The sequence below is a fragment of the Embiotoca jacksoni genome, unplaced genomic scaffold (assembly GCF_022577435.1).
Source record: "Embiotoca jacksoni isolate LCO1_2020_lvr unplaced genomic scaffold, fEmbJac1.0.p SCAF_3, whole genome shotgun sequence".
NCBI classification, from domain to species: domain Eukaryota; kingdom Metazoa; phylum Chordata; class Actinopteri; family Embiotocidae; genus Embiotoca; species Embiotoca jacksoni.
Window position 1 is genome coordinate 24,964,224 of NW_027185381.1, and position 27,500 is coordinate 24,991,723.

The window sequence follows — 27,500 nt, forward strand, 5'->3', positions numbered from 1 at the left end:
TGATGGCTACAAAGGAAGAACAGGCCGAAACAGCGCCACCTACAGGAACACAGACATTAAAGGCATTAAATGGTCACTGACCTCAGATCTTCATATTTGCAAGAGAAAAAAAAAACTCCCCCCAAATACTTCGTTGTTATTAAATTACCGACTTTCATTTTAAAGATTAAACAGTCCCTCTGGGAAATCGTGATCTTGCAATCGCAATAATTAATGCAAAATCAAGCAAACTCGATATTTGCGGGAGCTTTCAATTTATTCCAACTTCCTGCGATTTTTTTCTGCAAATAATTTCGTCAGCCGTGCTAAAAGTATTAACGACGTAAAGTACGTCTTTTCAGACAAAACCTGCTTTATTAACAAAAAACAACTCCTCATTTACAATCTGCACCTGTTTTCTCATCAAAAAAATTCAACTCCTGTGTCGGGAAATGTTTTGTCTTCACCTTAAAATGTTTGTAATTAAATGCTTATTATCAAAGGAAGTGATTCACATATTTATTCTTTTATCATGTAGTGCTTTAAAAGATTTAGATTTTTCTCTTTTTTTAACGGCAAAAAAAAAACCTCACTTTGCAAATTACATCGCAATTCTTTTGACATGTTTTGATCGTAACAATCAAAAATAAGAAAAACTCTCGGAAAGAAATCTTGGAGGGACTGATTTATTTTAAATTTTTTTTATTTGAGCTTCCTGGAGCTTATAGACACAGTGACTCTTGTATCCGAGGTTTCTAATTAGGCCTGTTTAGGTCTTCGGCCTCCTCCTCCTCCTCCTCCTGCCTTTTTCTCTTACTGTATATCCGACCATTCAATCCTTCTTACACTCTCTCCATCCAACCCCTCCTCCCCCCCGCCTCACTTCCCACTCCCACTCCCTTCTTTCAGTCTATTAATCTCTTCCCCTCCTTCGTCTCGTCCTCACCGTTCTTCCTCTTTCTTCTTCCTCCTCACTGTTGGTTGTAATTAACTTCACGTAATGCAGTCGGAGCCGTGAGTGGAAACAAAAGACGAAGGGCCGGGCTGATGTTTGCTGCCATAAAATAAACGGCACGCGGTTCATTACAGCTGATAATAAAGGTTTTACGAATCAATATTGATCTAACGCACATTATAGATACAGTATCAGTGCACGAAGCTGTCGTCTTTAACATGATTTTATAAAACACACTGCAGTGTCAAAAATGCACGTGTGCAGCGTAGCAGAATGAAAATGAATCCTTATACATTATATTCAATAAAGATCCAGCTTAGAATTTAAATGTTATTTTTTATATATATATATATATATATATATATATATATATATATATATATAAGAAAATACCAATGCATCAGATAATTCTTTGCCTCAGAATGATAACCTAATAAAAATAAATCTTGTGTTGATGTCTCAGATTTTAGCATGTTTCTATTATTTCTTTTATCATTTCTACCATTTCTATCTTCCAACAGGTGGGAAGAGTGAAAATCCCCCAAAATGTCCTAAATATACATATGAATTTAAATTCCCAATGATCTCAAATAGTACACTTGATGACCAATTGCGTATCAATCCGCACGTGAAAATAGTCCCTCTTAAAAAAAAAAAAACCGCACAGTTAATCGTGCCTGAGTGACGTTTTACTAAAAACTAGAGCGCCGTGTTTGTTTTAACACATTTTTCTCAGCTTGTTTACGAAAGAAACTGTCGATTTGGGACCTTTTTTTTTTTTTTTTTTTTTTTTTTTTTTTTTAACGATGTACGTTCTTTATGGATTTCTCAATAACACATCTCATCTTCTCATCTGAGTGTGATGTAAGAGCATAAAACCAAATCACACAGGAGGGGGGGGGGGGGTTGTTATTTACAGAATGAGTCCAGGTCGAGGACGTTATCAAACCCGTATGCTTCCTGGTATTTAATATGAAAATCCAGCAACATTCCCATCTCAGACCTTCCTGTAATGGTATCACCTCCCGACAGAGAGCAGATTTTTCTCTCGCTGCCAATTAGTGAATCTCCAGCGAAATCAATTTTTTTTCTTTTATATTTTCTGCTGGGTTTTTTTTTTCTGCTCCCGAGTTTTTCGTGTTATTTATTATTTTTTTTTTTAATAGTTTGGATGATATAAAAAACGGAGCCCACGTGTTGAATCTTGCTGTGCGGCGTGTTTGCTGTTTGCCCCCGAGGCGTTGCTGTGACTTCCCCTCCGGGCCATGAGCCACATCACCGCCACACCCAAACAGACAAAGGTGGATGTCCCCGAGTCCTCCACTTGGGAGACCCTGTTTTTTTTTGTTTTTTTTGTTGTTGTTTTTTTTGGGCAAAACAGACGCGAACACATGTTCCCTGATTAGCGCTGTTATTTTTTCTAATAATTAGAGGTGAAGCAAAGTCAGACCCTTTAATCCCGAGTGAGCCAGAGGAGCCACTTCCTCCAGAAGCTCTCCGCTTATGAAAGGTTAAATACTAAAAGTGACGACAGCTTCAAAACGGGGGAGCTCTGATTGTCAAGATCGTCTTTAAAAAAAAAAAGCGCTGAAACTGACGTGAATTGTTCAATTTCCTGTTTTATCCTTGTATGGCGTTTACAGGAATTTTTAATCAGAGCTTTATTGTCTTTAAAATGACTTTCAGCACTTGAGTTCTATTGAAATATGTAAACGCACATTTTTTTGTGCTGTTTGCTTAAATTGTTGTATGTTAATTTGCGCAATCAAGACAACCAGGCAGATAATAACAGCTCAAAGTCCACTTAATCAATATTGTAATATTGCTTAAGTATCAATTTATCGCAATGTCATGTTGCGACGGTACAATAAGTTACCAATAAGTAATCAAAATCATATTGTGGGGCAATTCGCTCTGAAAAATATACAACTTTTTGTAAGCGTGATCTCCGTTTCCATGGCAACACATGGAGGTAGGCAGGGGGCGTGACTAACAACCGGAAAACGATCCGTCGCGTCAGCAGAAGCGAACACAATGTACGCAATGTTTTACCACTCCAGGAAGTAGGCCGACCCTTAGCAACGACCCTAGCAACAGAGACGAGATGTAGTCCGTCGTATTGCTTTTCTCAAACTGAATAAATGCAGCACTTAAAATCACCAAACTTCTTAGCTGGCTCAGTCTGGTTGTAAGTAACATATTCGTTTAAAAAAAAAAAAGATATCGATAGACTCTTATTTTTAAGATTTTAGCGCTTGCTTTCTTGGAATTTTCCCGCTTTTCCCGACGTCCGTGTACGAAGTGCGTTCGTAATGACGACGGTGTTTACGTTGTTTTTTTTTTTGTGTGTTTTTTTTTTTTTTCGTTGACGTGGAAGGACCAGAGCGCCAAGGAGAAAGCTCTACAGAGCATCTCCTCCATGTCCTCGGCCCAGATCGTCTCCGCCACCGCCATCCACAGCAAGCTGCTGCCCGGGATAGTCCGAGCCAGCTTCCCCGGCAACGCACAGGTGACACACACACGCACACACACACACACACACACACACACACACACACACAGATACTGTATTTATTCTCTGTAAATTCACACAGGAAGCAGGATATTTTTGTAGTTACGCAAAAGAAGGACACACAAATTGCATTGCAGTCGTAGTTTTTGATCTCGGTCCGGTGTGTGTTCGTGTGTGTGTGTGTTCGTGTGTGTGTTCATGTGTGTGTGTTATCTTTCAGCTGTGGCAAGGGATGATTCCTGGAGGACAGTCCAGCTCCACCAATGAAGAGTGAGTCACGTTCACTTCACACACTCTTGTGTAACTTTAACACGTCAACTGCTTCGATCGTTGATTGACACGTGACCCGAGCTTCGGCTTCGAAAGTACAAGTTTTTATTCCAGCCCTCCTGAGCTATGTAAAAAAACAAACAAACAAAAAATCGTTTGAGCTTTAAGTATGTAAAGAAAACAGTCACTCTACTGTCCTACGATCTTATTCTGAGACCAAACCTGGCAGGCGGCAAAAAACTCGATTATTGTGGTAGATTTTTCCTTAAAAAAAAAAAAAAAAAGTCATAATAATCTATAAGAAAAAAAAAAAGCTGCTTCTAACTTCAGGAAACTTTAAAACAGAAATCTTAAGAAAACAAATTCAGTATCATTTTACTCCATGTTGAAGTGCAACTTAAATCATTAGCGTAGATTTGAATAAATAGTTCAAAAAAGTTCAAATATTTAGTTATATTTATATATTCTATGAAAGATGGCGGCTGTGACGTACACACTTGCTTTAGATCGACCCATATTCATTTCTCTGTTTGTAAAATGTTCTGAAATTGTTCATCCCATATTTTAAGAGCCCAATTTGCTTCTTTCTCCATCCTTTTTTCTTTTATTTCTTTTACAAATATTTTTTGAACAACAAACAAAAACTACCTCCGGAAAGCTGAAGCAGGCAATTACACTCACCGGTGTGTCGTTTGGAGGCAGTTGAACAAAATGACAAAATATCTCGAGACAAAACTCAAAATACGTAAATAAAACGTAAAACAAGGTGGCGTTTTTTTTAAGTGTCATGTCTATAACTATAAATATTCAGATTATGATGATATAAAACAGAAAAGAGAAGCAAGTTCTCACCCTGCAAACGTAACATTCACTATTTCAAATAGCTCAAACAACGACCGGGCGATCGAATATCACAGTTGCTGTGCAGCTCTCTCTTCTTCCTCCTCACTGGGAACACCATCAAAGATGGGACATTCGTTGTTGGCGCTTGTAAGCTGGAAAAGTGAAGTCGGTTCCAATTTGGCTTCTTAAACGCACGGAGGCCTTTTTTTTTTGTTTGTTTGTTTTGTTTTTTGTTTTGTAGCAGACACGTAAACATCTAAAACGTCCGCCGTCGAGACCGCGTCTTCGCGCGCGCGATTATCTCAAAAGGACAATTCAGAAAAACAAACGTGACTCACGCCGATTAAAATCACCGTCGATGTTAAGACTCTATCCGGATTTTGAAATCTTTTTTTTTTTTTCCTTTTTCCTTGCCGTTTCCTCGTCCTACATCAGATCCCGTTCACGTGTCCCTCTTCGCTTTCGGCGCCCGGTAATGGTAGTAAATTGGAGTGGGGGGGGGGGGGGGGGTGGAGGGAGGGTGGGGTGGGATGGGGAGGGGAGGGGGGGGGTGTGTAGCGGCTTTTACTGAACTCGGGAGCAGCTCTTGACCTCCACGTTCACACAAGACGGAGCAGAATTCCTCTCTGCATAATGTCGGGTACAATGAGACCGGATCCTACTGTGTCTTTTTTCTTCTCAACGCTCTCTCATCTGTGTGTGTGTGTGTGTGTGTGTGTGTGCGTGCGTGTGTGTGCGTGCGTGCGTGTGTGTGTGTGTGTGTGTGTGTGCGCGTGCACGTCTTCTTTCTCTCAGCATCAAGCCGTTCTCTCAGCAAGCCTACTCGGTGCAGACAGCGGGAACCACCACAATCTCAGGTGAGAGGCGCCTCGGCTGCAAATTACCTTCTTTTTCTGCGACGCGGGGACCGGTGGCCATTTGGCGCCGCCGCCTCGCCGCGGGGAGGACGGAGGGGGGGGGGGGGGTTCGCGACTCCGCCTGGCCTCGTTCGGGGCCTCCGGTTGTCGGTTGGCTTTTTGTCTCGTTCAGAGGTCAGAACGAGGAAAAAAATAAATAAATAAATAAAAAAAGGCATCAATCTGACTTCTTCTTACATCATTCTGGAAAGATTTGGTTATAGTTCTCACAGAATACCCGATTACAGTTGAAATACAGAATACGAGGACGTTTTGATGATTTTTCTTTTATGCGACAGCTTAACTTGGTGGAAAATCTGTGAATTAACACTATAAAATAGTTAAAAATAGAATTGCTGCGACAGTCGAGACCCACAAAACCAACATTTTTTTGAACTGAGCTGCTGAAATAACAAGAAAAACCAACCGAACTGCATGCTGGGTAAAAGCGTAGGAGACACGGCCTCAGAGAGAATATCATGATATTTCAGGGTATTTCTGCACTAATGATATGACGAAATACCCCCCAAAAATATTTCTTTATTAACTTGAAAGACATACAATTGCTACAACATATATGTCACGTGTGATGTTTTATATGTGTCAGCGTAAACGCAACAGTTTGCCTTCAAATAGTCGGTAAAAACTTAACGTATTTCCCAAATTCTGCCTTCAAAAGGAAGTCGTGAGTTCGTGGTTACGAGACGTTGCTAGGCGACAACAACAGATGTATTATTAAGTTACGAAAAAAAAACTCGATACCACTAAAATTACTACATATTTATTTACCATCTAGTCTTCCGTTGTTTTTGTAAACATCAACAAACATGTCAACGAACTCTTGAGCTTCCAGGAAAATTCCTAAGTCAGAGTTGATTTGCACCACCAGGGGGCGACGTTCTCGCGTATGTTTCTTTCTCGGTTAAAACCACGTTATAAACGATGCTGATAGTGAACGACGTGTCAAGAAAAAACAACTTCCAGCGTGACTTCAGTTTGGATGAACAGAAGCGACTCCTCACCGGTCTCGCCTCCACCGTTAAAGTGTTAAAGTGACCTTTTAACCCGCCGTGGTCTCTGCAGGGTTGTAAAAAGACCGCTGCCAGTTACAATAACGTGAAACCAAACGACGAGAGAGCAGAGAGGCTTTTTGTAAACGGACTGTGTGGGTTTCAGGATTTCACCGCGTCATTGTTACCCCCCCGTTTTTACATCTACTTTTGTCAACTGCTTTTTTTTTTTCACTTTAATCTCACCTCGAGTCGGCCTTTTTTTTTTGTATTTTTTTTTTGTATGTCCGCGGGACTCCCAGTTTAATGGCCCCGATGTTTTTCACACGTTTGCGGCACGATTGGACGCGATGACGGCGAAGGTGAAGTGGGTGGGGTTAAACGGGTTCTCTCTCTTTCTCTGTGTGTGTGTGTGTGTGTGTGTGTGTGTGTGTGTGTGTGTGTGTGTGTGTGTGTCGTCGTCCAGGCTACGAGCCTCCCGCCGCGGCCCAAACGCACAGAGAGCCGGCGTGGCAGGGTCGCTCCATCGGCACCACCAAACTACGACTGGTGGAGTTTTCATCTTTCCTGGAGACGCAGAGGGACCAGGAGGCGGTGAGTGCAGGCCCCCCTCCCCCCCTCCTCCACCACCACCACCACCACCACCCTCCTCCACACACACACACACACACACACACACATATACGTGCACACACCGAGCGCCAGTCTGCAATAAGCACTCCCTATTGTCCCGTAAACAGAGATGACAGATAACCCGGCAGCAGAGAGCCCTTTGTGTGTCTCCGAGTATGAATAACCTTTGTAAAGCTCTATCTCTCTCTTGTCTGCTCGCTCCATCTGTCATCCTGCCACGCCGGCGGACTCAATGTCATTTTTCTACCTTGGGCTCACAAGACAGCTGGCATTCATCTTGTTGCTTTCTGTTTGGACAGCAACAAAAAAAAAGAAATAAAAAAGAAATAAATAAACTCTTCTACAATGACTTTAAAATAGATTCTGTTGTCAAACGGGGCGTCACGTTTCCCGCATCGGTTTTACGATGTATGTTTTTGCAGGAAAAAAAAAAAAAAAAAAAAAAAACGCAATAATTTGACGGCGGTCAAATGAATTTTCGGCATTTTTTTTTTTTTTTTTTTTTTTTTTTTTTTTTAACGTGAGCTTGCAAGTTTGCAAAATTCTCAATTTTTTTTTTTCCAGGAACAATTTTTTTTCCTCAACAGAAGCTCTTTTCTGAAAGCGTCGCGGCATAAAGTCGCCTTTTCAGAACAAAACTCGCCTAATTTACCAAAGTAGCTCCTCGCTCGCGATCGATATAAATAAAGATTGTCAGTAAAATATTTCTGAGGAAGTGTTTACATTTTACTTTTTTTTTCTGGTAGTTAAAAAAAAAAAAAAAAAAAAAAAAAAATCATCATTTCCTTTAACGTGCAATTTTTGCGGGTTAGCGATTTTGCTAATTTGTTAGTTCCTTCAAATTACGCAACTTGCGTCACAACTTTTGAGAAAATCCGCTTTTAGATTACAACAATCAACAAAAAAAAAATGCAGCGAGATCCTGAAATCCTGCAGGTACCGATTACTGTTACGAAATGGGTCGGGGGCTAGCTGGTTAGCACGATAGCTTCAGCGCAACTGTGCGAACCGATACGTTGGCGTCTTTAACGTATTTTTGCAGTTTTTCTTATGATTTATAAACGTTTTAAATGATGAATCGTAAATATTGCACCTTTAAAACATTTAAAATGTTTTTAATCACTATATTTTTTTCCGCACATTTGCTCGCCCACATTTCCGGTTATCATTTTATACAAACGTAGTGGAGCACCATGTTATGAGATTATACAAATATTACTGCAAAGTGCCAATCGCAATTAACAAAACTCCAATTTCTGAAATCTTGACACACTGCGACGTCACTACATCCTGTTTGAAATAGTTTTTTTATTAAGGATTTTTTTTTTTATGTTTCTGTGATGCATTTATCAGAAAAAAAACATCCGTATTACGACTAAAATACATGAAGTGTTGTGAAATCAGCTGTTTTTCCCCATCTGTCTACACTTTTTTTTTTATTTTATTTTTTTTATTTCCACCCCCCTCATCTGATTTCAACTTTTTCTCTCCTCTCAGTACAACAAGCACCTGTTCGTGCACATCAACCAGAGCAGCCCGAGCTACAGCGACCCGCTGCTGGAGTGCGTGGACATCCGGCAAATCTACGACAAGTTCCCCGAGAAGAAGGGCGGCCTGAAGGAGCTGTTCGGCCGGGGCCCGCAAAACGCTTTCTACCTGATCAAGTTCTGGGTGAGTCAGACGGACGCTCAACCTACTTACCAACTTACTCCAGTTTTTTGTTGTTGTTTTTGTTTTTCTTTCTTTTCTCTCTCCGCGCCGGCTTCGAGCTGAAAGTCTCAAGAAATACTTTGAAAAACTTTTATTTTTCTTTGTTTTTGCCCTTGAAAATATTTTGGTGATCACTGAGCAGCGTTAACACGTACCCCGCTTTTCTCTGGTATTTTTCCACACAGTATCATGTCTTTGTTTGTCTTTACAGGTGTGTGTGTGTGTGTGTGTGTGTGTGTGTGTGTGTGTGTGTGTGTGTGTCTTCTGTCTTTCCACCTGGGAAATGGAGGTGGTGGGTTGATGAAAGCGCAGTCGCTTTGTTTGAACACCTGCTCACCTCCTGACTCACAGGTCGTTCTGTTTCCACCTGTGTGTGTGTGTGTGTGTGTGTGTGTGTGTGTGTGTGTGTGTCTCACTTTGCGGTTCTTTGTCAGAACTCTTTCGCACCATAGGACTTTCAAAAATCCCTCTCTTGAAATAACGTCTTTACATACAAGGTCACATTTCGCTGTTTTTGTGATATTAATGTATACATCTTGGGGTTTTTATTATTTAAATGTTTTGTTCATATTTCAGGCAGCTGGGCTTTGCAGCGCTGTAGAAATGCCAATATTAAAACAAGTTAATTACTTTTTTAAGGTTTTGGCACAGTTGAATTTTTTTGGTTTGCCATCAAATATGTCATTAAATGTCCAATTCCTACTTTCGAAGGCTCCATCCTTTCTCTTGTGCCGTGTGCTTTTTATACAAAAGAGTTCAGGTTAAAACGGACTCATTTCACTGGTTCATTTATTTAATTGGTAACGACTACCAAAAATTTGGGTACGGCGACGGCACCGTCGCGCCGAATTTTGCCGGACGGCAGAAATGATGCGGCAAAGGCTTGTTAAAGTGGCCTTCGGTATACAGTAAGCACAGAAGAGACGAGGTGTGTTGGCGGCACGACAACAAACGAAGAGTGTGTCTGCGTGTCATGTCGAGAGCCTCCCCTCTGAATTTAATTAAAAAGCTCTCAGATCTGCCACAATGGAGCGCGTTTCTGATAATCTGCTGCTTTAATAGAGCACAGTTTGATGTTTGTGTGTGAATGAATGTACACGTGGGTGACTTAGTGTGTGTGTGTGTGTGTGTGTGTGTGTGTGTGTGTGTGTGTGTGTGTGTGTGTGTGTGTGTGTGTGTGTGTGTTCTCAGCCCTGACACACGCAGTGCTCCTTCGAGAACTCATTACAAATAGTACAAACTCTTCCCGACTTCTCCCGGCCTGTAATCCAGGAGCAGCGTGTTCTCGTTGCTCTGATTAAACATTTTCCAGCTTCGACGACACAAAGTTACGCAGGAATATTGTTGTTTTTTTTGACATGTTGAATCTTCTGCTGTTTTTTGTGTCTTTTTATAATCGAGAAATTTGTACAAATATTTGACTGCGATAAAAAAAAAACTAAAACAAACCCACTATTTTAAAGGGCCAGTTCACCCAAAACACAACTGAACATAATTTCCATTTAACTTTAGTGTTATCGAATCATTCAAAGGTTGGTTTTAGTCGTCCAGCTTTTTTTTTGTCTTTTCTTCCCGATATAATGGAAGGACATTTATTACATTCGTAGTTTTCACACCATTGGAAAAACTTAATTTTTTGACAAGCAGCTGACAGCAGGTCAGTCATTTATTGCAAACTAATACTGTGAAGCCAAACATTGTTTAAAGTTTAAATTTGAACTATGTACAAGTATACAGTGTTATTTGGGTAAATATGTATGAAATTGGGAGTCAAACACAGAAAAATGTCAATACAGAATGTGAATGACTTATTTTTGGAGAATTAGTGTTGAAAATCAAAAGATGTAACTGTGAATCATTTTCACAGGAACTAGTAGAACTAGTAGAAAATAGTCCCACTAAAAAAAAGTCAGTGTGAATTTCCAGTGTGACAGAAAGAAATATTAGAAATGTGCACACAAAGAAAAAAATAGCAGAAATACATACACAAAATTGTTAAATTTTTGTTCCTTTGTGATGAGCTGAAAAAAGTGAATTTGTAAATGTAAGGTTTCAGAACAGTTAAGTCTCGAACAGGCCAGACCATCACTCCACTCTTCACTAATAAACAATAAGAGTATTAGGGATTATTTTGCTGCTTTATCTGATGAAAATGAGGCAACCCTTCTTGTTTATTTGTCACTTAAGTCTGAACTTGTTGCAGTGCATTATGGGGATCCAGTCAACCTCAGGCAGATTGTGCAGTTTGAGCCTGTTACGGTAGAGAGTCACCAGCAGAGGGCGGCGTTGGCCAACCTTAGTGGTGGACAGGTGGCAGTGCTGCTTCTCACACTTGTTTTCATGTTGATGAGTTTTGTGAACATCTTGTCGCTGATGGTGTGTATATTCGTGCTTTTGCTCTGCGGTTGCCAGGCGGACCTGAACTCCAACGTGCAGGACGACCCCGCGGCCTTCTACGGTGTCACCAGTCAGTACGAGAGCTCGGAGAACATGACCATCACATGCTCCACCAAGGTCTGCTCCTTCGGCAAGCAGGTGGTCGAGAAGGTGGAGGTGAGAACGGATGCAAACTCGTGATTGACAGTAGCGATTCAGGGCATTTTTTTTATTGGCAATGACTGTCTGGTGTGCGGAAATCAAACAAGGGACTTAACTAAAGCCAAGTCATGGAAGTTTTCACGTTGTTTCATTTAGAGTTTTAACTCATTATTAACTGTGTATCTGGTTATAGGTTATTGTGGTTAAATAAACAATACAAATAAAGAGAAAGTCAAACTTTAACTAAAAAAAGACTTGAAAGTCCTTCTTACAGTCAAATCGATCAACACAAGAACAGCACAGCTGTAAATACTTCAGGCAAAGTGGGCGACAGCTTGTATTACACTTCCTCAGTGAAAAAAGGTCATATTATATGTATGTCGTCCAAAATATGAAAAAAAAAAGTCTTAGTATAGTTTTTAAAGTCTTTGTTGAGAATGTTATCTGATTGTCTTCAACTGTGCTATGCCGTACTCGAACTAACAACCCTTTGTTCCGAAGGCAGGAGCACTAACCACTACACCACCAACCAACACTTCTATAGTGCTGCAAAAGTTACTTCAGAAGTTAATTTTTTCCAAGATATCCCCCCCAAAAATTGTGTGGTATACTATGTCGTCCAAAATATGAAAAAAAAGTAATACTACAGTATGTCGTCCAAAATATGAAAACGACATACTATAGTATGACTTTTTTTTATGACATTTTTAGTCCAAAAACTGAAATACATTCAATACTTTTTGCTGCTTTAGTTTAATTCAAACAACAGGATATGTTGCCCACTTTAAAACAGCAACGATACAGTCATCTAAAATTCGTTTCAAATGATAATATCCGGACTTTTTAGTCTTTACTGGATCCTTCATTTTCCATAATATCACTCATACTGTCACTTTCAATTGACCCATAAACGGCATCCTTCCGGTTTTAATGGCAAGTCGTCACATTTAATTCAGTAATGTCGTGTCTCTTTCACAGACGGAATACGCGAGGTTTGAAAACGGGCGCTTCATCTACAGAATCAGTCGTTCTCCGATGTGTGAATACATGATCAACTTCATCCACAAGCTCAAACACCTGCCGGAGAAATACATGATGAACAGTGTGCTGGAGAACTTCACTATTCTGCTGGTGAGGACGTCAGTCGGTTTGTCTCTCTGTCTTCGGGTCCATAGTATGAAGAAGTTTATTCAAGTTTAACACATTTTTTTTAAGTGGTCACAGAAATGTGCAGTTGTTTTTGTTTTCAATTCGGCGGAGTCTGTGGCTGCACGATTGTTTCCTGCACTGTTTAACAGCCAATCAAAATGCACGATACAAAGAAGACGTTTTATGATTAAAAAAAAAAAAAAAAAAAAAAAAAAATTAAATTGCAAATTGCATTAACATTTTTTAGAAGTGTTGCTGCAACAATCAATAAAAAACAATAAAAAAAACAAAAAACAATTGGAGGGACAGATTATTACTTGAAAATGTATATTTTGGCTAAAATAAAATACACAAAATCACTACAAAGAATTAGCACACCTATTGTAAGTTCACTGAAGTACTACTGAGGCAGTAATGCCCATTTAATTAGTACATTGGTAATATTTTGTTGTCATGCGTTTTATATTATAATTACACTGAATGTTTACCTGGTTATCCGTTGTTTGTGCGTCCAGGTGGTGAGCAACAGAGACACTCAGGAGACCTTGCTGTGTATGGCGTGTGTGTTCGAGGTGTCCAACAACGAGCACGGAGCACAGCACCACATCTATCGACTCATCAAGGAATAACACGCACACAATTACACAAACACACACATATATGGCCTTTGCTTGGTGACTAATGTCCATATTTCGGCGGTAAAACTGAATTTGACAACAAAAAAAACAAAAAAATATTATTTCAGCCAAAACAAATTAGTAAAGAAGGAGAAGGCTGCATTCTCACTGCTACTCAAGGGAGAAGTATGATAACAGTAATAACGGGGGTAATTTTCTGTTAATTAACACCGGATGCCTCTCAGCAGGAGCGTTTCAACACACAAACTGATTAACTCCAACCTCGGTAGCTCGTTAGCTGTAAAAAAATTTTTTTAAAAAAAAGTACAGTGGCAGTGCAGCCGTAGAGACACATCAGAATCGACCCGGGGGTGTTTTCTTCCCCCCTAGAACATCCTGACTCGCGACATCACCGGGAGATGTCACGTCTCCCGCTTAATTGGTTTCTTACATCTCCTTCTCCCAGTATAAATTTTGTATTTTGCTGAAAAAACTTTATTTTTTTTATTTTTTTCTGTCACCAGTTTTTGGGAAATTCAACCCACCGAGACGACGAAAAAAAAAAGCACGATCTCACAAATTTTCGCCACCCCCGTCACAAGTAAAGGCGTGTGTGTCATCTGCCAAGATATACCTAGAGATACTGAAGGTCAGACCCTGTGTATCATCAATAACCAGAGAGGAGGAAATAACACAACTGCATTATCATATAGTTGAATATAGAGGTGGATGTGTACAGATAGACACTGCAAGATTTGTGTGAGCTGAACTCTTGCACAAAAGAGGTTTGTCCCAAAGAAAAGAAATCAAATTTTTACCTTTTTGTATGTTTTCTTTAAAAAAAAAAGAGAAAAAAAAGAAGAAGCTTCTAAACTTTTTGGGAAATTGTTTATCGATAGTAGCATATAGACTATATTTTAATTCCACGATCGCTATCTAAAAATTTATGTTAATAAGAAATTATAAGTAAAAATTGAATGATTCAGGTACCGTTTTGTGCAACAAGGTGACTCTTCATCTAGATTTAAATAAATAAGTCGAGACTGTGATGAAATTAAAATCCTTAAGATTTCCATCCGGGTTCATTTTGGCGATAGCTGTCAGTGCTAACCGTCTGACTGCTTCACAATGAATATGATCAAAGTTGAACATGCTCGTGAAGATCTTAAGGATTATAATTTTTAAAACCTACTGTGGTCAGTCCATTGAAAAGCACTGTGAAGTTTTAAAAACTATACAACAACATGTCATTCATGGTGTACAAGTGAAAGAAACATTTCAGTCAGTCAGTTAATATACACTCCTGTTTCCATAATCCGGTTTCACTTTGCAAATTATGCTTAGTTCAGCATTCTTATACCAGCTAATTTGATAGTTGACAAGCCCACACTGGCACAAAAATGTGGAAGCCTGAAATATTACGAGGGGCAAACAAAAAGTTCAGAGACTGTTCCTTGTTGCGCGCAAACAAAGCGCAGCACATTAATGCGCACGGAGCAGCGGGAAGCTGTAACACTCATGAGTAAGTATTTGAAGTTTCGTAGCTCGATCAACATCAGCATCTGAGTTACGCGCGTTTCTTTGTGACCGTTAACATTTGTGATTTCACAATCCTCGTGGCTTCTTTCTGTTCCCCCAAAAAATGTAAGACAAAATTTGACTGTTTTAGGTCCATAGTAAAATCGCAAATCCACATCGTACCATCGGTCACGAAAACGTGTGTAACTCAGGTGCTGACGCTGATCGAGCGACGTAACTTGGAACACTTATTCACGGGTTTTTTTTCTTCCCTTTGCTCAAAGCACTTTATCGTACTGCGCTCTACTCGCCCGCAACAGTCTCGAACCTTTCTGATCCCCTCTGCTTATCAAAATGATATCGCCCTGACCAAAAGCATTTCGCACCTCCGTGTTTTAACTCTAGATGACGCAGTTCCCTTACCAGGCTGGTTTCTTCCAGCTCTATGATGTTATTATGTCCGAATTAAAGTCATTTTATGAATCAAAAACCAAAAAGCGTTGATGGAGTGTACTGTAGCAGGTGTCGTCTTGGTGGTTCGTCCGTGTCATGCGCAGCAGCATGAAGTGCCTTTGGCTGGTAACGGCAGTAGACATTTCTATTCTGTTTCACACGATGTCCTGATAATTTGGTGTCGTAGATGGTGTGTAGAAGATAAAAAAGGCCTTTTCGTGTCAGAATGCACAGTTTGGTTTCTCATGCTCCAGTTTTCGGTGTCCTGTTTTGAAGCTATGCTACGCTAATCCTCTCCTGGCAGTAGCTGGATTTTTACTGTACAGATATGAGAGTGGTATCCATCTCCTCGTAACGGTCTGAGCAAGGAAAATGTAGAATGATTCCTTTAAAACTAGACAGCTATAGACTAGGTTTACTGAGTTATCTGGATAACTTAGTCGGCTAAGTTTAAGATACCCGCTTGTTGAAACAGACAGCGGGACTCCAGGCGGCTCTCTGGAGAGTTCAAATTCTTCACAGACTTGAAACTCACAGTAGCTGTACAAGATTTCTATTTTTTTTTTTTTTTTTTATCATATAAACTCACTGAGATCCTGTGCATGTAAACGAGTGAAGCCTACAAAACACCAGATGTTGAATAGCAAAGTTTCGAGAACTCACAGAGTTTTTTTGCGTTTCCAGTGTGACCAGCTGGGATGCTACGTGGTGTCCAGAAGATCCAGGAACTTGTAGAAAACCTCCGACCTGAAAACGAGACATTTGTATTTAAGCTGCGTTCAAATGGATCTCGTGGTGACAACACGGGGACTCGTAAAAACGCCGTTGCTAGGCAACGTGGGCGGCGTCTAGAAGCCAAAGAGGCTGACAATTTAGCAAGCTAATGGAGGGGTAACATAACGCAGGAAATGCAAAGGCACTGAAGGAAAAGATGAGGCCGTTGGGAGGATCGACATTTCCCTCAGACGTGGGCTATCATCTAAGTTATTAAGAAAAACTCTACGTCACTGAAATTACAATATGTTAGCTCGACATCCAACAACGTGCACGGCCTCTGCCACTTTTGCAAACATCAGCAAACCCGTTACAACTCGAGTACTCTGGGATTACAGAAAATTTCGAGGTAGGACGTCAAGAATACCACAATAGGGCGCCGCTCATATGGACTCTTCTCATGTATGCGATAAATACGACCCCATTTGAACGCAGCATTAGAGCCAGCAGCTGGTAAAGAAAAATATAAGTTCTGACTCCCGTCTGACTGACTTGCAGTCTTCCCGAAAAGTATTTAGGTTTTTCACTTGTCCAAAACCAGGATACTTTTCTGTTAACCTGGAGCCCCCTGCTGGTGTTTCTCAGGGTTACAACCAGCTGCACAAACAATTATTTTCACCACAATGGTGAATCATCCCGGCAGGAAACTCCCTCTCCAAAAAAAATAAAAAAAAAAATGTCCCCCTGCTTTGGACTTTCCCAGAGTTCAGTCTCACACCGCAGTAAGTCGTCGTTTGCAGACAGACCGCTGGGCCTTCACGCCGAGGTACCGACACGTTACATGGAAGTGATAAATAAACACGCAGCCTCAGAGGGGCTGATGTCGCAATAACGACCCTCTGTCTGGACATTATTTTCCACCTGCTTACCAAAGACAGTCATCATGTGACACTGAGGGAAACTGATGTATTACAAGCTTCTGCCAAAAAAAAAAAAAAAAAAAAAAAGTACTACTACGTTACAAAAAAAACAACAAATATGGACACCTCTTATCATCTTGGTTGGCCGACTGAAGAAGCCCTGTGTGAAAAATAGAAAGGCCCCTGTGACTTATTCAAAATGTCTGTGAACCGTTACGAGGACTCAGCTGTAGGGCTTTACTGTTAAACGTCCACTCGTCATAACCAAGTCGCACTCGAAGCAGCGTTTTTACTCGACGCCTAAAAAGTTTCAAAGGTCGAGTGAGCCGCCGAGTTTCTCAGTCATCGTCGTCCGTGTCGTCCGTGTCGTCCGTGTCGTCCCGTCCGTGCTCAGTTTTAGATGTTATATCTTCTACACCGGAACCACACGTGGCACAGAAATCCAGTTTGTAATCAATTCCAAAATGGCCTTGAAATCTTTTTCGCTCCGGGCGCGCGTGCGGACCAACGTCCGCCGCGCGTACTCCGCGCGTATTTTTTTGATAAGGTGCTTTGTATAAAAAAAATTAAAAAAAAAGTGACAATAACGTTTATTACAGATGTTGTGTATATCTTTGATATTCTAATGTTTATCCTATTTTGCGAAGAAGAGAGTACATTTAGAAAAAAAAAAAAAAAAAAAAAATCCAAAAGCTAGTAATGTGTGTCAATTGGTTCTGCACAGGGTCTGATCTTTGCTTTGTAACTCCCCTCCTCCCTCCCCCCCACCCCCCCCCTCATGGCTAAAAGTATGTTAGATATTTTCTAGCTTTGTAGAGACTTTGTACGCATATGCTATTCAGTTTAAATAAATGGTCAGTTCTAAACTGTGCTCCTGGTTTCTGTCTTTACTCATTAATCCCTGCACTTTTATTTTTTTTTGAATATTGTCAAATAACAAAATTAACACAAATATATTTTTTTTATTTCCACAGAGGATCTCACCGGGACGTTGAAGTGTTTCTGACGTACCAGATTCTGACCTCTAAATGTATTTTAAGTACTCGAGTATTTGCTGTTTTGGTTACGAGAATCAACGGCCATTTTACGAGTTGAAAGCTCCTGAAAAAATGTCATTAAGTAGATATTGCAGGGTTTTTTTTGTGTGCAAATAAACCTAATGGGAAGCTTCAACTGGTTCCTCGAGCTTCAACCATGTAGTTTCCTTTATATACACCAGAGGGAGCCATACTCAAAAGAATTCACTCCAACTTTATATATTTAGACTCGAGGTAATAATCACTTCCTGCCATATATTTGCATTAACGGCTCCAATAATTTCTATTAATTTGTCACTTAGACAATCGTATTCTTTCACCTCATTATCTCTTAATATATTTTTAAACAACAATGGACATCATTTTTCTAGGAAATTCAATTAAACTTTTAGTACATTTTCAGTTATGTGGCGTCAAATCACAAGTTATTTCGTGGCACTTAACACATTAAAGTCCTTACAGCAGAACTTTACAACATTATACAGAAGAACCCAACAATTCCCACAAAAGCAAGGAGGAAAATAGTCCCCATTTAAGGGAGAAAAACCTCCAACAGAGGGAAGGAAAAACTCCCTTTTAACACGAAGAAACCTCATCTGCCTCAAAATCAAGTCTTTTTTTTTTTGTGTCACAAAATCTCCTTCTAGTCCGATTAATTGTGGAAACTACGGAACAACCAGCCAATAATAAGTCGACAGGTCGGACGGACGCGACGACCTCACGGGAAATGAGATCAAGGACAAGAAAAAACATTCTGCGTTTTAACTGGCATCCCAGACGCACCACCGACAATCCTCTTCATCCAGACCTAGTGTGTGTGATGCAGGACCACAATGAATAGTACTGTATGACACACACACACACACACACACACACACACACACACACACACACACACACACACACACACACACACACACACACACACACACACACACACACACGTCGGAGTACGTGCGGTCACATATACCCACCAGATGCCTTTTCCAAGTTTATTTGACCAACAAACCTGATCTGATGCATCTTTCCAAATTACAAGTTACAGTACACAAACACACTAATGGTCCCTGCTGGGGGATGAACACCGGCCACACACACACACACACACACACACACACACACACACACACACACACACCAAAACACTCCTAATGCATATAAATCCTTTTATGAGTTTCGCTGACCACGTTCTGCCCTGAAAGAGCAGATTAGGAGGTCAGACACTATATGAGATGGATTTCCTTTCGCTTTATGTTCAATCCAGCTGAGCTCTAAAAACGCTGCGTGCAGATTATGAAGATGAAAACCGAACAACAATGAACACTGCGGCGCAACTCTGCTGAGTAAGAGCTTTGGCAGGCGGTTCGAGCGCCAGTTCTTCTTGGCTTTTTTAGCCGGGACATCGTGAACGCCCCCCCCCCCACCCCAACGAGAAACAACGAGTGAAATCTGGTCATTTCAAGCAAAGCAACCAACTAGAGAGGTAAACAAAGAAAAATTCATAAACAGTCAAGAAACAAGCATCGCAAATGTTGACACCGCAACAAAAACAAAACCATTTCACCTCGAAACAACAACCCGCGACGCCGGCTTGGCCGGGAACCAAACCGAGGATCTCGCAGCTACGTCTTAACCATGAAGCGACCAACACACCGAACCAAGACTTTTTAACCCAAGTTCTTCAAATCTTAAAAACTCGACATTTTTAACGAGTTGCATCGTGAGATGAGGCCAAATCTGGAATATTTGTCTTCTGATTCTTCTGTGTTTAGAACTAATATCTACAAATAAAGGCCTAAAAAAAAAAAAAAAAAATCTAAAATGTGTGTGACAAGAAATCTCAAAAAAACATTGAATTTCATACAAGCCGCGCTTCCCTTTCAAAATAAAACACAAACACTAGAAACGAGACAGAATATTCTGCTCACTTGTGATATTTGCTCATTTCAAGCAAAAAAAACCCGACGACAACAGAAACAAGTGCGCAAAAATGACATGGACATTTTCTTGTCTCTTAAAACTTGCATGAAATTGTTGCCGCTAAGATTTGATCTTAAAACAAGCAAAAAAAAATTAAAAAAAAATAAAAGCTTGATACAAGCAGCGACTGGTCAGAAATCCAAATGAAAGAAGTTTGAGACTAAATAACCGAACTCTGCGCCTCACACGTCCGACTCGCTACTGGTCAGCTGACGAATCCAGACGAGTTACTTGCGAGTCGAATTTAGTGATTCGCACTATTTACTCACTTTCTACCCCAGAAATATTTCAGCACAATAAAATAAGATAAAGGAGTTTCTTTAATTTCCCCTTTTGCAGTAAAAAAAACAAAAACAAATAAAAACTATTGAATACATGTGATAGTCGGTAAATAGTGAACTGCAGCCTCGACCCGGTTATTTGACACGCGAGACGTCTGTATGTGTTTTTGTCTGCACTCTCCACAGAACAACAACAACAACAACAACATCGAGGGTCGGTATCAGGTGACGGCTGCAGGGTTTAACCAGAGTACTGTCGTCAAATCCTGATCAATATTTAATGTTTTACAGAAATACTGAACATTAAAAACTCAGTTTTCATCTTCTTTAAAGTCACAAAGAGCTTAAAGCGCAAAAATCGGCGTTTCAAGTCAAATCTCAGAAAAGTTAACTGCCACAAATGAAATATTTGTTGTATTATTAGATGAGCCTGTTGTCGTCGACGCAACGCAACCGAGATTTTTAAAACACCGTGTAGCCGCTGGAGATTTGAACAACGTGGCACAACATCACGCTGCTTTACATCGAGGCCTTCGCGTGCTTGGTTTCGTCCCACCGTGGATGAAAAGCACCTTCAGGGAGAAGAGGACGAAGAAATACTTTCTCTCGCCGGTTGCGCGGCAGTAGAAGAAATCTCATTTTGTACCATTATGGATTTATTGATCGAAACACACGCACACCGGCCACAAATTCGTGCACAAAAATGTGCGTTGATAACAAAAGTGTGCATCTTCACACCGAACACCGACCTTCCACTTCGGACAAAAGGCTGCTTTCATGATGTCAGCGCAGGTTTCCCCCCCCCTGAGCAGGGGAGGTGAGGGGAGTGTATGTTTGTGAGAGAGACACACACACACACACACACACACACACACACACACACACACACACACAGGGAGGAGGAGGAGGAGGAGGGAGGGTGGAGGTGGGAGGGGGGCGTGTCCCAGCCTCCTGTTTTATCCCCAACACACACACACACACACACACACACACACCAGAGCAGCGCGTCCTGACTCAAGGACGCACGTCTCCTCTCCGCTCCGCTCCGGAGCAGCGCGCGCGGGGCTGTGCTCGATCCACCGGGGGAGAGAGAGAGAGAGAGAGAGAGAGAGAGAGAGAGAGAGAGAGAGAGAGAGAGAGACTGTGCGAGGCAGCGCGCGGACACACCGCAGAAGACATATGAATGGATTTAATTTCTCCAAAGACAAAGTCCGAGAGTTGCTTTTGAGGCGTCACGAGCTGCGCATACGTTCGGACTCCTGAGCGCATTTACGGAGCGCAGAGGAACCGGGTTGTTGTTGTTTTTTTTTGGGGGGGGGGGGGGAATTCATGGTTTTCATCCATTTCTTCCTGATAAGAGGAGACAGAAGTATTACAAAATAGGGCTGTCTGCTTGTTTGTTTTTTTGAGTTGCAGCAGACAAACAAACTCAAGTTGTTTCACTGAGGCAACTTCCCCCCCCCTCACCGCCCCCCGGCCCCCGGAGATGGAGCCGGAGGAGGGGAAGGTCTCGGTGTGGGTCTGCCGGGAGGAGAAGCTCGTCTCCGGGCTGACGAAGCGCACCACCTGCGCCGATGTGGTCAGAGTTCTCCTGGAGGACCAGAACCTGCAGCAGGGCGTCTCGGCGTCCATGCTGTCCGGCGCCCCCCAGTCCTACTGCGTGGTGGAGAAATGGAGAGGCTTCGAGAGGATTCTGCCCAACAAGACCAAAATCCTGCGGCTGTGGAGCGCGTGGGGAGACGAGCAGGAGAACGTGCGCTTCGTGCTGGTGAAGAACGAGGCGTCGCTGCCCAACAACGGGCCCCGCAGCGCCGAGGCCCGGGTCGTGCAGAGCCGGGAGAGCTCCGGCGGTCCGGGCGGGTTGCTCAAGGGCACCGCCAGGACCTGCTGGACCGCCGCGGCGGCCGCGGCCAACACGTCCCAGGAGAAGCAGCGGCGCATCGTCCGGAAGGCGTTCAGGAAGTTGGATAAAATGAACAAGAAGAAAGAGCAGGCTGTTTTTAAAGATAAGGGCTCCGTGGAGAAGATGGAGACGTTGGTGCACCTGGTGATTTCTCAGGACCACACGATCCGCCAGCAGATCCAGAGGGTCAAGGAGCTGGACCGGGAGATCGAGCGCTACGAGGCCAAAGTGCACTTCGACCGCATCAAGAGACACGGCGTGAACTATGTGCAGGACACATACATGGTGGAGCCTCCGTCCGACGCCCCTAATTCCTCGGACTGTAAGCGCAAAGCGGAGCGGCAGGACACGGAGGCGCTTGCGCAGTTCGAGGAATACGCGCGCCGGTGCGAGGAGGTGGTCCGGCTGCAGGAGGAGTTGACGGAGCGCGAGGCGCTCGTGGAGAGCATCACCGGGGAGATCCAGGAGGAGCTCAACCGCCGGTGGATGAAGCGGCGGCGGGAGGAGAGAGCGGCGGATGCGGCGGCGCAGGAAGCGGACGGCGCGGCGGAGGAGACGTGCCTCGCCGCGTCCGCCGCTCCAGCGGTGGAGCCAGATGCGGAGAGTCTGTCCGAGAACGAGCTCGCGCTGGAGGAGGAGAGGATCAAAACCCAGCTGGACACCAGTCTGTACATTGGCCTGAGGCTGAAGACGGACTTGGACGCCATGAGGGGGGACTTGGACCTGAGTCTGGCACTCTGGGAGACCAGAGAGAGCGAACTGTTGGACCTGCTGGCCAAAGTTGAAACCATGGAGATAGAGCACGCCAACAAAAAGCTGAGTGACGACGGACAGGGCGAGCAGGGCGAGCAGGGCGCGGTGAGTTCGGAGGCCGAGCCGGAGGCGGGCGAGAAGAGCGGCGGCTGGGTGGAGCAGGCCCGAGGTCTGTCCAAGACCTGCAACACGAACGACGAGGACTCGGACACGGGCCTGAGCTCCATGCACAGCCAGGACTCGGACAACCCGCCGGTGTGCGAGTCGCTGGTGTAGACTCAGAAGCACGTTGGACTTTTTTATGCAATTTCGAGGCCACAAACTCAGGGGCAAGAGAAATCAGTGTTGGCAATATAACTTTCCCAAGATGCACCTCTGTATGGACACTGTAATTCTAAAAGCAATAATTCCTATATGTAGTCGTTGCACAATAAGCTAGAAAGGACAGCATGCTTAGAGATGGTTCGACTTCCCGTGCTGATCCGTAGCTGACCTTTGACCTCCGGGAGGAAAGTCAACAAAGCACCATCTATTAGGAGGAATAGCCTAGAAGAGTGTTGAGAACAACGTATAATCTGTAGTGCTAACTTTATAAGGTGTACTCGATCGCAGGTTTAACAAAGAGATAACCGCTTGCTTCTGCCAGTAGAGTCTAAAAACGGGAGGTTTTCTTTAAATGGTCAACATCAAGTGTACTTTAATGCACAGTAAAGTGAACAGTCTCTATACCGTCTCTGAAATTCATAGAAATCATAAAACGACTGCACAGAACTGCTTGATATTACGAACGTTAATACATTTTTGGAGAATTTAACTCGAGTATAAAAAAAACACTGATCTGTAACGCCGCCGGCTAAACTGAGCTGATAGATAACTTATATTGTCCCGTTATGGAGTGTCTCTCTCTTTAAGCACAAAAAAAAAAAAAGAAAAAAAAAAAGTCGTATTTATTTAAACGTGGTGGAGCTGAATGGAGGTTAAACTAACACACTCTGTCTTTTACTGGTCAAATTTCAGAGGTTGAAAAAAACAAAAATGAAACATTCGGTTCTCGTTTTGTCGTCACGGCTCTTTCGGGATCGTTCCGACATTGTTTAACGTAGCGGTTCACAACTTTTTAAACTTATGGCTTTTTAGGATTATAAAATATCAACGTAATAACATGTTTCTATTAGCTATATATGAGCATTTCAAGTAAGCAAAGCTGGAAAGGACAAGCAGGTTACATTTTTATAGAGTCGTGAAGAAGCCAAGAAAAAAAAAGAAAAATAAATAAATAAATATCACCAATCATAATTTGATGAAGTATTTATTTATTTGACCCCACCAGCTTCCAGGAAGAAGATTCAGCGCGGCATCTTTCTAGAAATCAGGTCACAACAAATTACATTTTTGCACTTTTTTTTTAAAGGGGTGCTGCAGAAATTTAGGAAGGCACTTACAAAAAAATACACTTTTACTCACAAAAAAAAAAACCCATTAAAAAACAGCTGAACTGATGATAAAACAAATTGCGGGTTAAAATCCACAAACTCTGGATCCTACATTTCCTGGATACGATCGTTAATTAGACCCTCCCGCCCTCCTAAACGCCCTCCGCCTTTGCTCGGTAACCATTTGCAAAGCTTGATGATGTCATCAGGGTAATTTAGCAATAAAAAAAAAAATAAACGTGTGACATTGCTATTGCACGCTCACACATGTATTTCCGCAGGCTGAGGATTACGTTTCAGGGCCAGTGAGCCGAACGTCATGAGTAAAATTAACGCAGCGCCCCTTTAAATCGGAGCACGGCTTATTTTGTTTTCACGTCGGTTTTTTGGCCGCCCTGAAGGGGCGCCGTTTCCACGAAAAGCTGTTATTGCAGTTATTATTTTTTTTTTATTTCTAGTGTAAAAAGTTGAACAAAAAAAGGTTTCGCTTATATACAGAAGCAGTTGGAAATACTTTAGGTCTTTGCAGTGTCGGACATTTGTGGATACAAACACCTGCACGATTCGATTTTTAACATGCTTTCGGGAGAAATCCTATTTTAAGGCTCGCTTCACTCGTCGTCTTAGGAAATAGTTCCTGCAAAAAAGCCGCGCTTCCCGGCTTCCGCGCTCCTCCACGACCCGCACGGGGCCGACGACGCAACAACCGAAAATAAAAACCGAGTCGTTCATTTAACCCTCCGCCTACTTCCGTGTTTTCCGTCCGGACGTCGTGATGTCATTTCCTACACGTTTGACTCTTAACTGTAAACGCTGAGAAGTAAATAGCTTTGTAACACCTAGAAGAGACCGACGATACTGTTTTCTGTGGAGTTCGCCGTATCCAAAATACCAAAAATTGTGTAGTTAAATTTGATCCGTTTCTTTGGTGCTTTTTTTTTGTTTGTTGTTGTTGTTTTTGTTTTTTTGGGACCTCGCTTTGTCTTAGATAGACAGCTCGAGATCGGCTGCAGCAAACGAGAGCTCTCACTCGCACCGTGGCAGCATCCTAAAAAAAAAACCTAAAAAAAAAAAACCCGCCAGTCAGCACATTATCACACTTGACTGTTAAGTGTTGAAATAAACAGCAAGAAAATCTTGGATGTGTGTTTTGGTTTCATTCGGCGTGACTGATGCGTCTCAAGGCGCTTACTACTGAAAGGTGTGTGTGTGTGCGTGTGTGTGTGTGTGTGTGTGTGTGTGTGTGTGTGTGTGTGTGTGTGTGTGTGTGTGTGCGTGCGCGCGCCTCTTATCCTGTCACACCCGTCATGCATAGTTGTGCTTGATCGCTGCTCCCCGACTCACTCCGGTATGAACTACCTGCATTAATAATGCTTCCTCATTTACTGCGATTGAGCTCTCACGCTCCAGTTTCACGTTTTCTGACTTTGCGCCCAAATTAATGGAGGTGAACGGGGTCTTAATTTGCGGCGCTCGCAGCGACGATGAATTACATTTGAAATATTCATTAAAAGCAGCACCTTTTTTTTTTTTTTTAAACGCTGTCGCGGGACAGTTTTCGACGGAGCGATTTTCTCCTGAAGAATCAGCGAGATCTGTGCATTATCACCTGGGGTTTTTCTTGTTGGTTTTTTTTATGTCTACAAGTCCAACGAGTCCAACAAGACGACGAGGAAAACCGTCACGGCTGACGAAGATCGCGATACAATCAAAAGACCTTGAGAGTTTTGCAGTCTTCCGAGGTCAAGAATTCATTTTCGATTTCAAATAAGGACAAATGTGAATTTCGAAGGACAGCGGCGCTTATTCTCGCCCCGTACTGCGTTTTTTTATTTCTACCTAAACTGATAAGTACTTTACTGACGCGTCAAACCGACCGAGAGAATTCCAGACATTTCTAGGAACAAAGGACACGACCTCGTGGCAGTTTCCCTCGTCTCTCCGACGATCGTGCCGCGCCCCGTCGTTTCCGAGCGACGCCAGGCATCCGTGGCGTCGAACTGCGTCAACGGTATGAGCCTTTGAATCTACAGCCAAACCCTCAACGGTCGGAGATGGACTCGTGGGATCGGAGGAAAAACACGTTTACCCAAACAGGAAGTGAGTGTGAAAAATTGTGTAGGAAGAACAATACAAACAAGTGTAAAATATTCTCCTGAACGACGGAGAAGGAACTAGAAAATAGCCAAATTTAAGTGTGCGGCTGCTGAATATTTGCTGTAAAATTTCTAAAAAAAAAAAAAGTGGCGAAGCAAATGTAAAAGGCGGCGATCTTAAGCTCGAGGGTTAATTTAGTCGCGAGTGAAGTTGATGTAAAAGCTGAGATCTGATACCACCCGTTTCAATTCTCCTCCGACGGGCTTGTAAATCCGTCTCGGCCCTCATTCATTACTTTAATGCGCTGGTTGTTCTGCCGACTCGCGAGTCAGCTGTGAGTTTCTTTTTGGATCCGGGCCGGGAAACGAAACCCGACTTTCTCTTGCGTCTTCGGTTCGGCGGAATCGAAGGTTCGGTTTCACCGTCGGGTTCAATTTGACATCAAGCGGCTCTTCGTTTTCTCCGCTCGGCTTTCTCTCTCCGCGTCTGCTTTCGTTAACGCTCTCGTCAAGTTCTCATCTTTAAGAAAAGTGGAATGAATCGTAACTATCACAGACACAAACAAAACGTCGCGTTTACTGACTGTGTTTATGCTTTACGGGTCGTATTATTGGTTATACTTATTGGTTTACGAGATGAAACAAGCACATCGTTCAAACTCGTCTATACCAACCAAATATTTAGAAAAGGCATGCTTTACAGGAAGATGTACAAAGTTGGTTGAGAGTATTCGGGGCACATACAAAAAAAAAATACAGGAGGGAGATTTTTTGTTTTTATTTTGGATTTCGCCAATACAGTGGAAATGTCGAGACAAAAAAAGGTCAAAATCTCAAGGATACAGTTGTAATTATATTTCGAGAATAAAGTCAAAATGTTGAGATTAAAGTCCATATTCTATTTTAAGAATAAAGTCAAAATGTTGGAGGCAAGATCTATTGTGTCTTGTGATACAACATATCCTCTTTGCGATGTCGTGCAGGTTTAACCGCTGATACGCTTTGAATCTGTCCATTAAAACTGATTCTGAAGTACAATTGCTTGAGTTCATCCACAAAAGGCATCTTGTAGAATCATACGCGCAAAGCAAGTAGAAATGCAATTTTTTTTTTTAGCCTGGAAATATAATTTCAACTTCATTCTCGACATTTCGACTTTTCCCTTGATTTTTTTTTTTTTCTTCTTCACTTTAATGTGGCTGTAATATTCTGTCGACGCAAAACAGCAAGTACACTTTGAAGGAAACGTAACTAGGACCGGATTATAAAGCCCTCGTCTCTGGTGTCGTCTTTGTACGCC

General features: G+C 42.2%; 2 protein-coding genes and 1 long non-coding RNA gene across 4 annotated transcripts in view; all 3 read left to right on the plus strand.

The window, feature by feature from the left end:
• Window positions 1-17,820, plus strand: part of tead1a (TEA domain family member 1a) — a 46,811-nt gene extending 28,991 nt beyond the window's left edge. For both annotated transcript variants that reach the window (XM_069161941.1, XM_069161942.1), the window contains 8 exons: window positions 3,312-3,443; window positions 3,667-3,716; window positions 5,355-5,416; window positions 6,932-7,059; window positions 8,596-8,769; window positions 11,221-11,361; window positions 12,325-12,477; window positions 13,011-17,820. In XM_069161941.1, the coding sequence (XP_069018042.1) occupies window positions 3,312-3,443; window positions 3,667-3,716; window positions 5,355-5,416; window positions 6,932-7,059; window positions 8,596-8,769; window positions 11,221-11,361; window positions 12,325-12,477; window positions 13,011-13,124 (954 nt within the window). In that variant the 3' untranslated portion in view covers window positions 13,125-17,820. The remainder of the gene's footprint in view (window positions 1-3,311; window positions 3,444-3,666; window positions 3,717-5,354; window positions 5,417-6,931; window positions 7,060-8,595; window positions 8,770-11,220; window positions 11,362-12,324; window positions 12,478-13,010) is intronic.
• A 3,198-nt stretch (window positions 17,821-21,018) lies between these two features.
• Window positions 21,019-25,244, plus strand: rassf10a (Ras association domain family member 10a). The gene has a single exon (XM_069163143.1). It carries the CDS (start codon window positions 21,502-21,504, stop codon window positions 22,945-22,947), a length of 1,446 nt encoding a protein of 481 aa, XP_069019244.1. The 5' UTR covers window positions 21,019-21,501; the 3' UTR covers window positions 22,948-25,244.
• Window positions 25,245-26,030: 786 nt separating this feature from the next.
• The window catches only part of LOC138206353 (uncharacterized), a 12,879-nt gene continuing 11,409 nt past the window's right edge, over window positions 26,031-27,500 (plus strand). Inside the window, exon 1 of the long non-coding RNA XR_011178938.1 lies at window positions 26,031-26,204. This is a non-coding gene — a long non-coding RNA (uncharacterized lncRNA). The remainder of the gene's footprint in view (window positions 26,205-27,500) is intronic.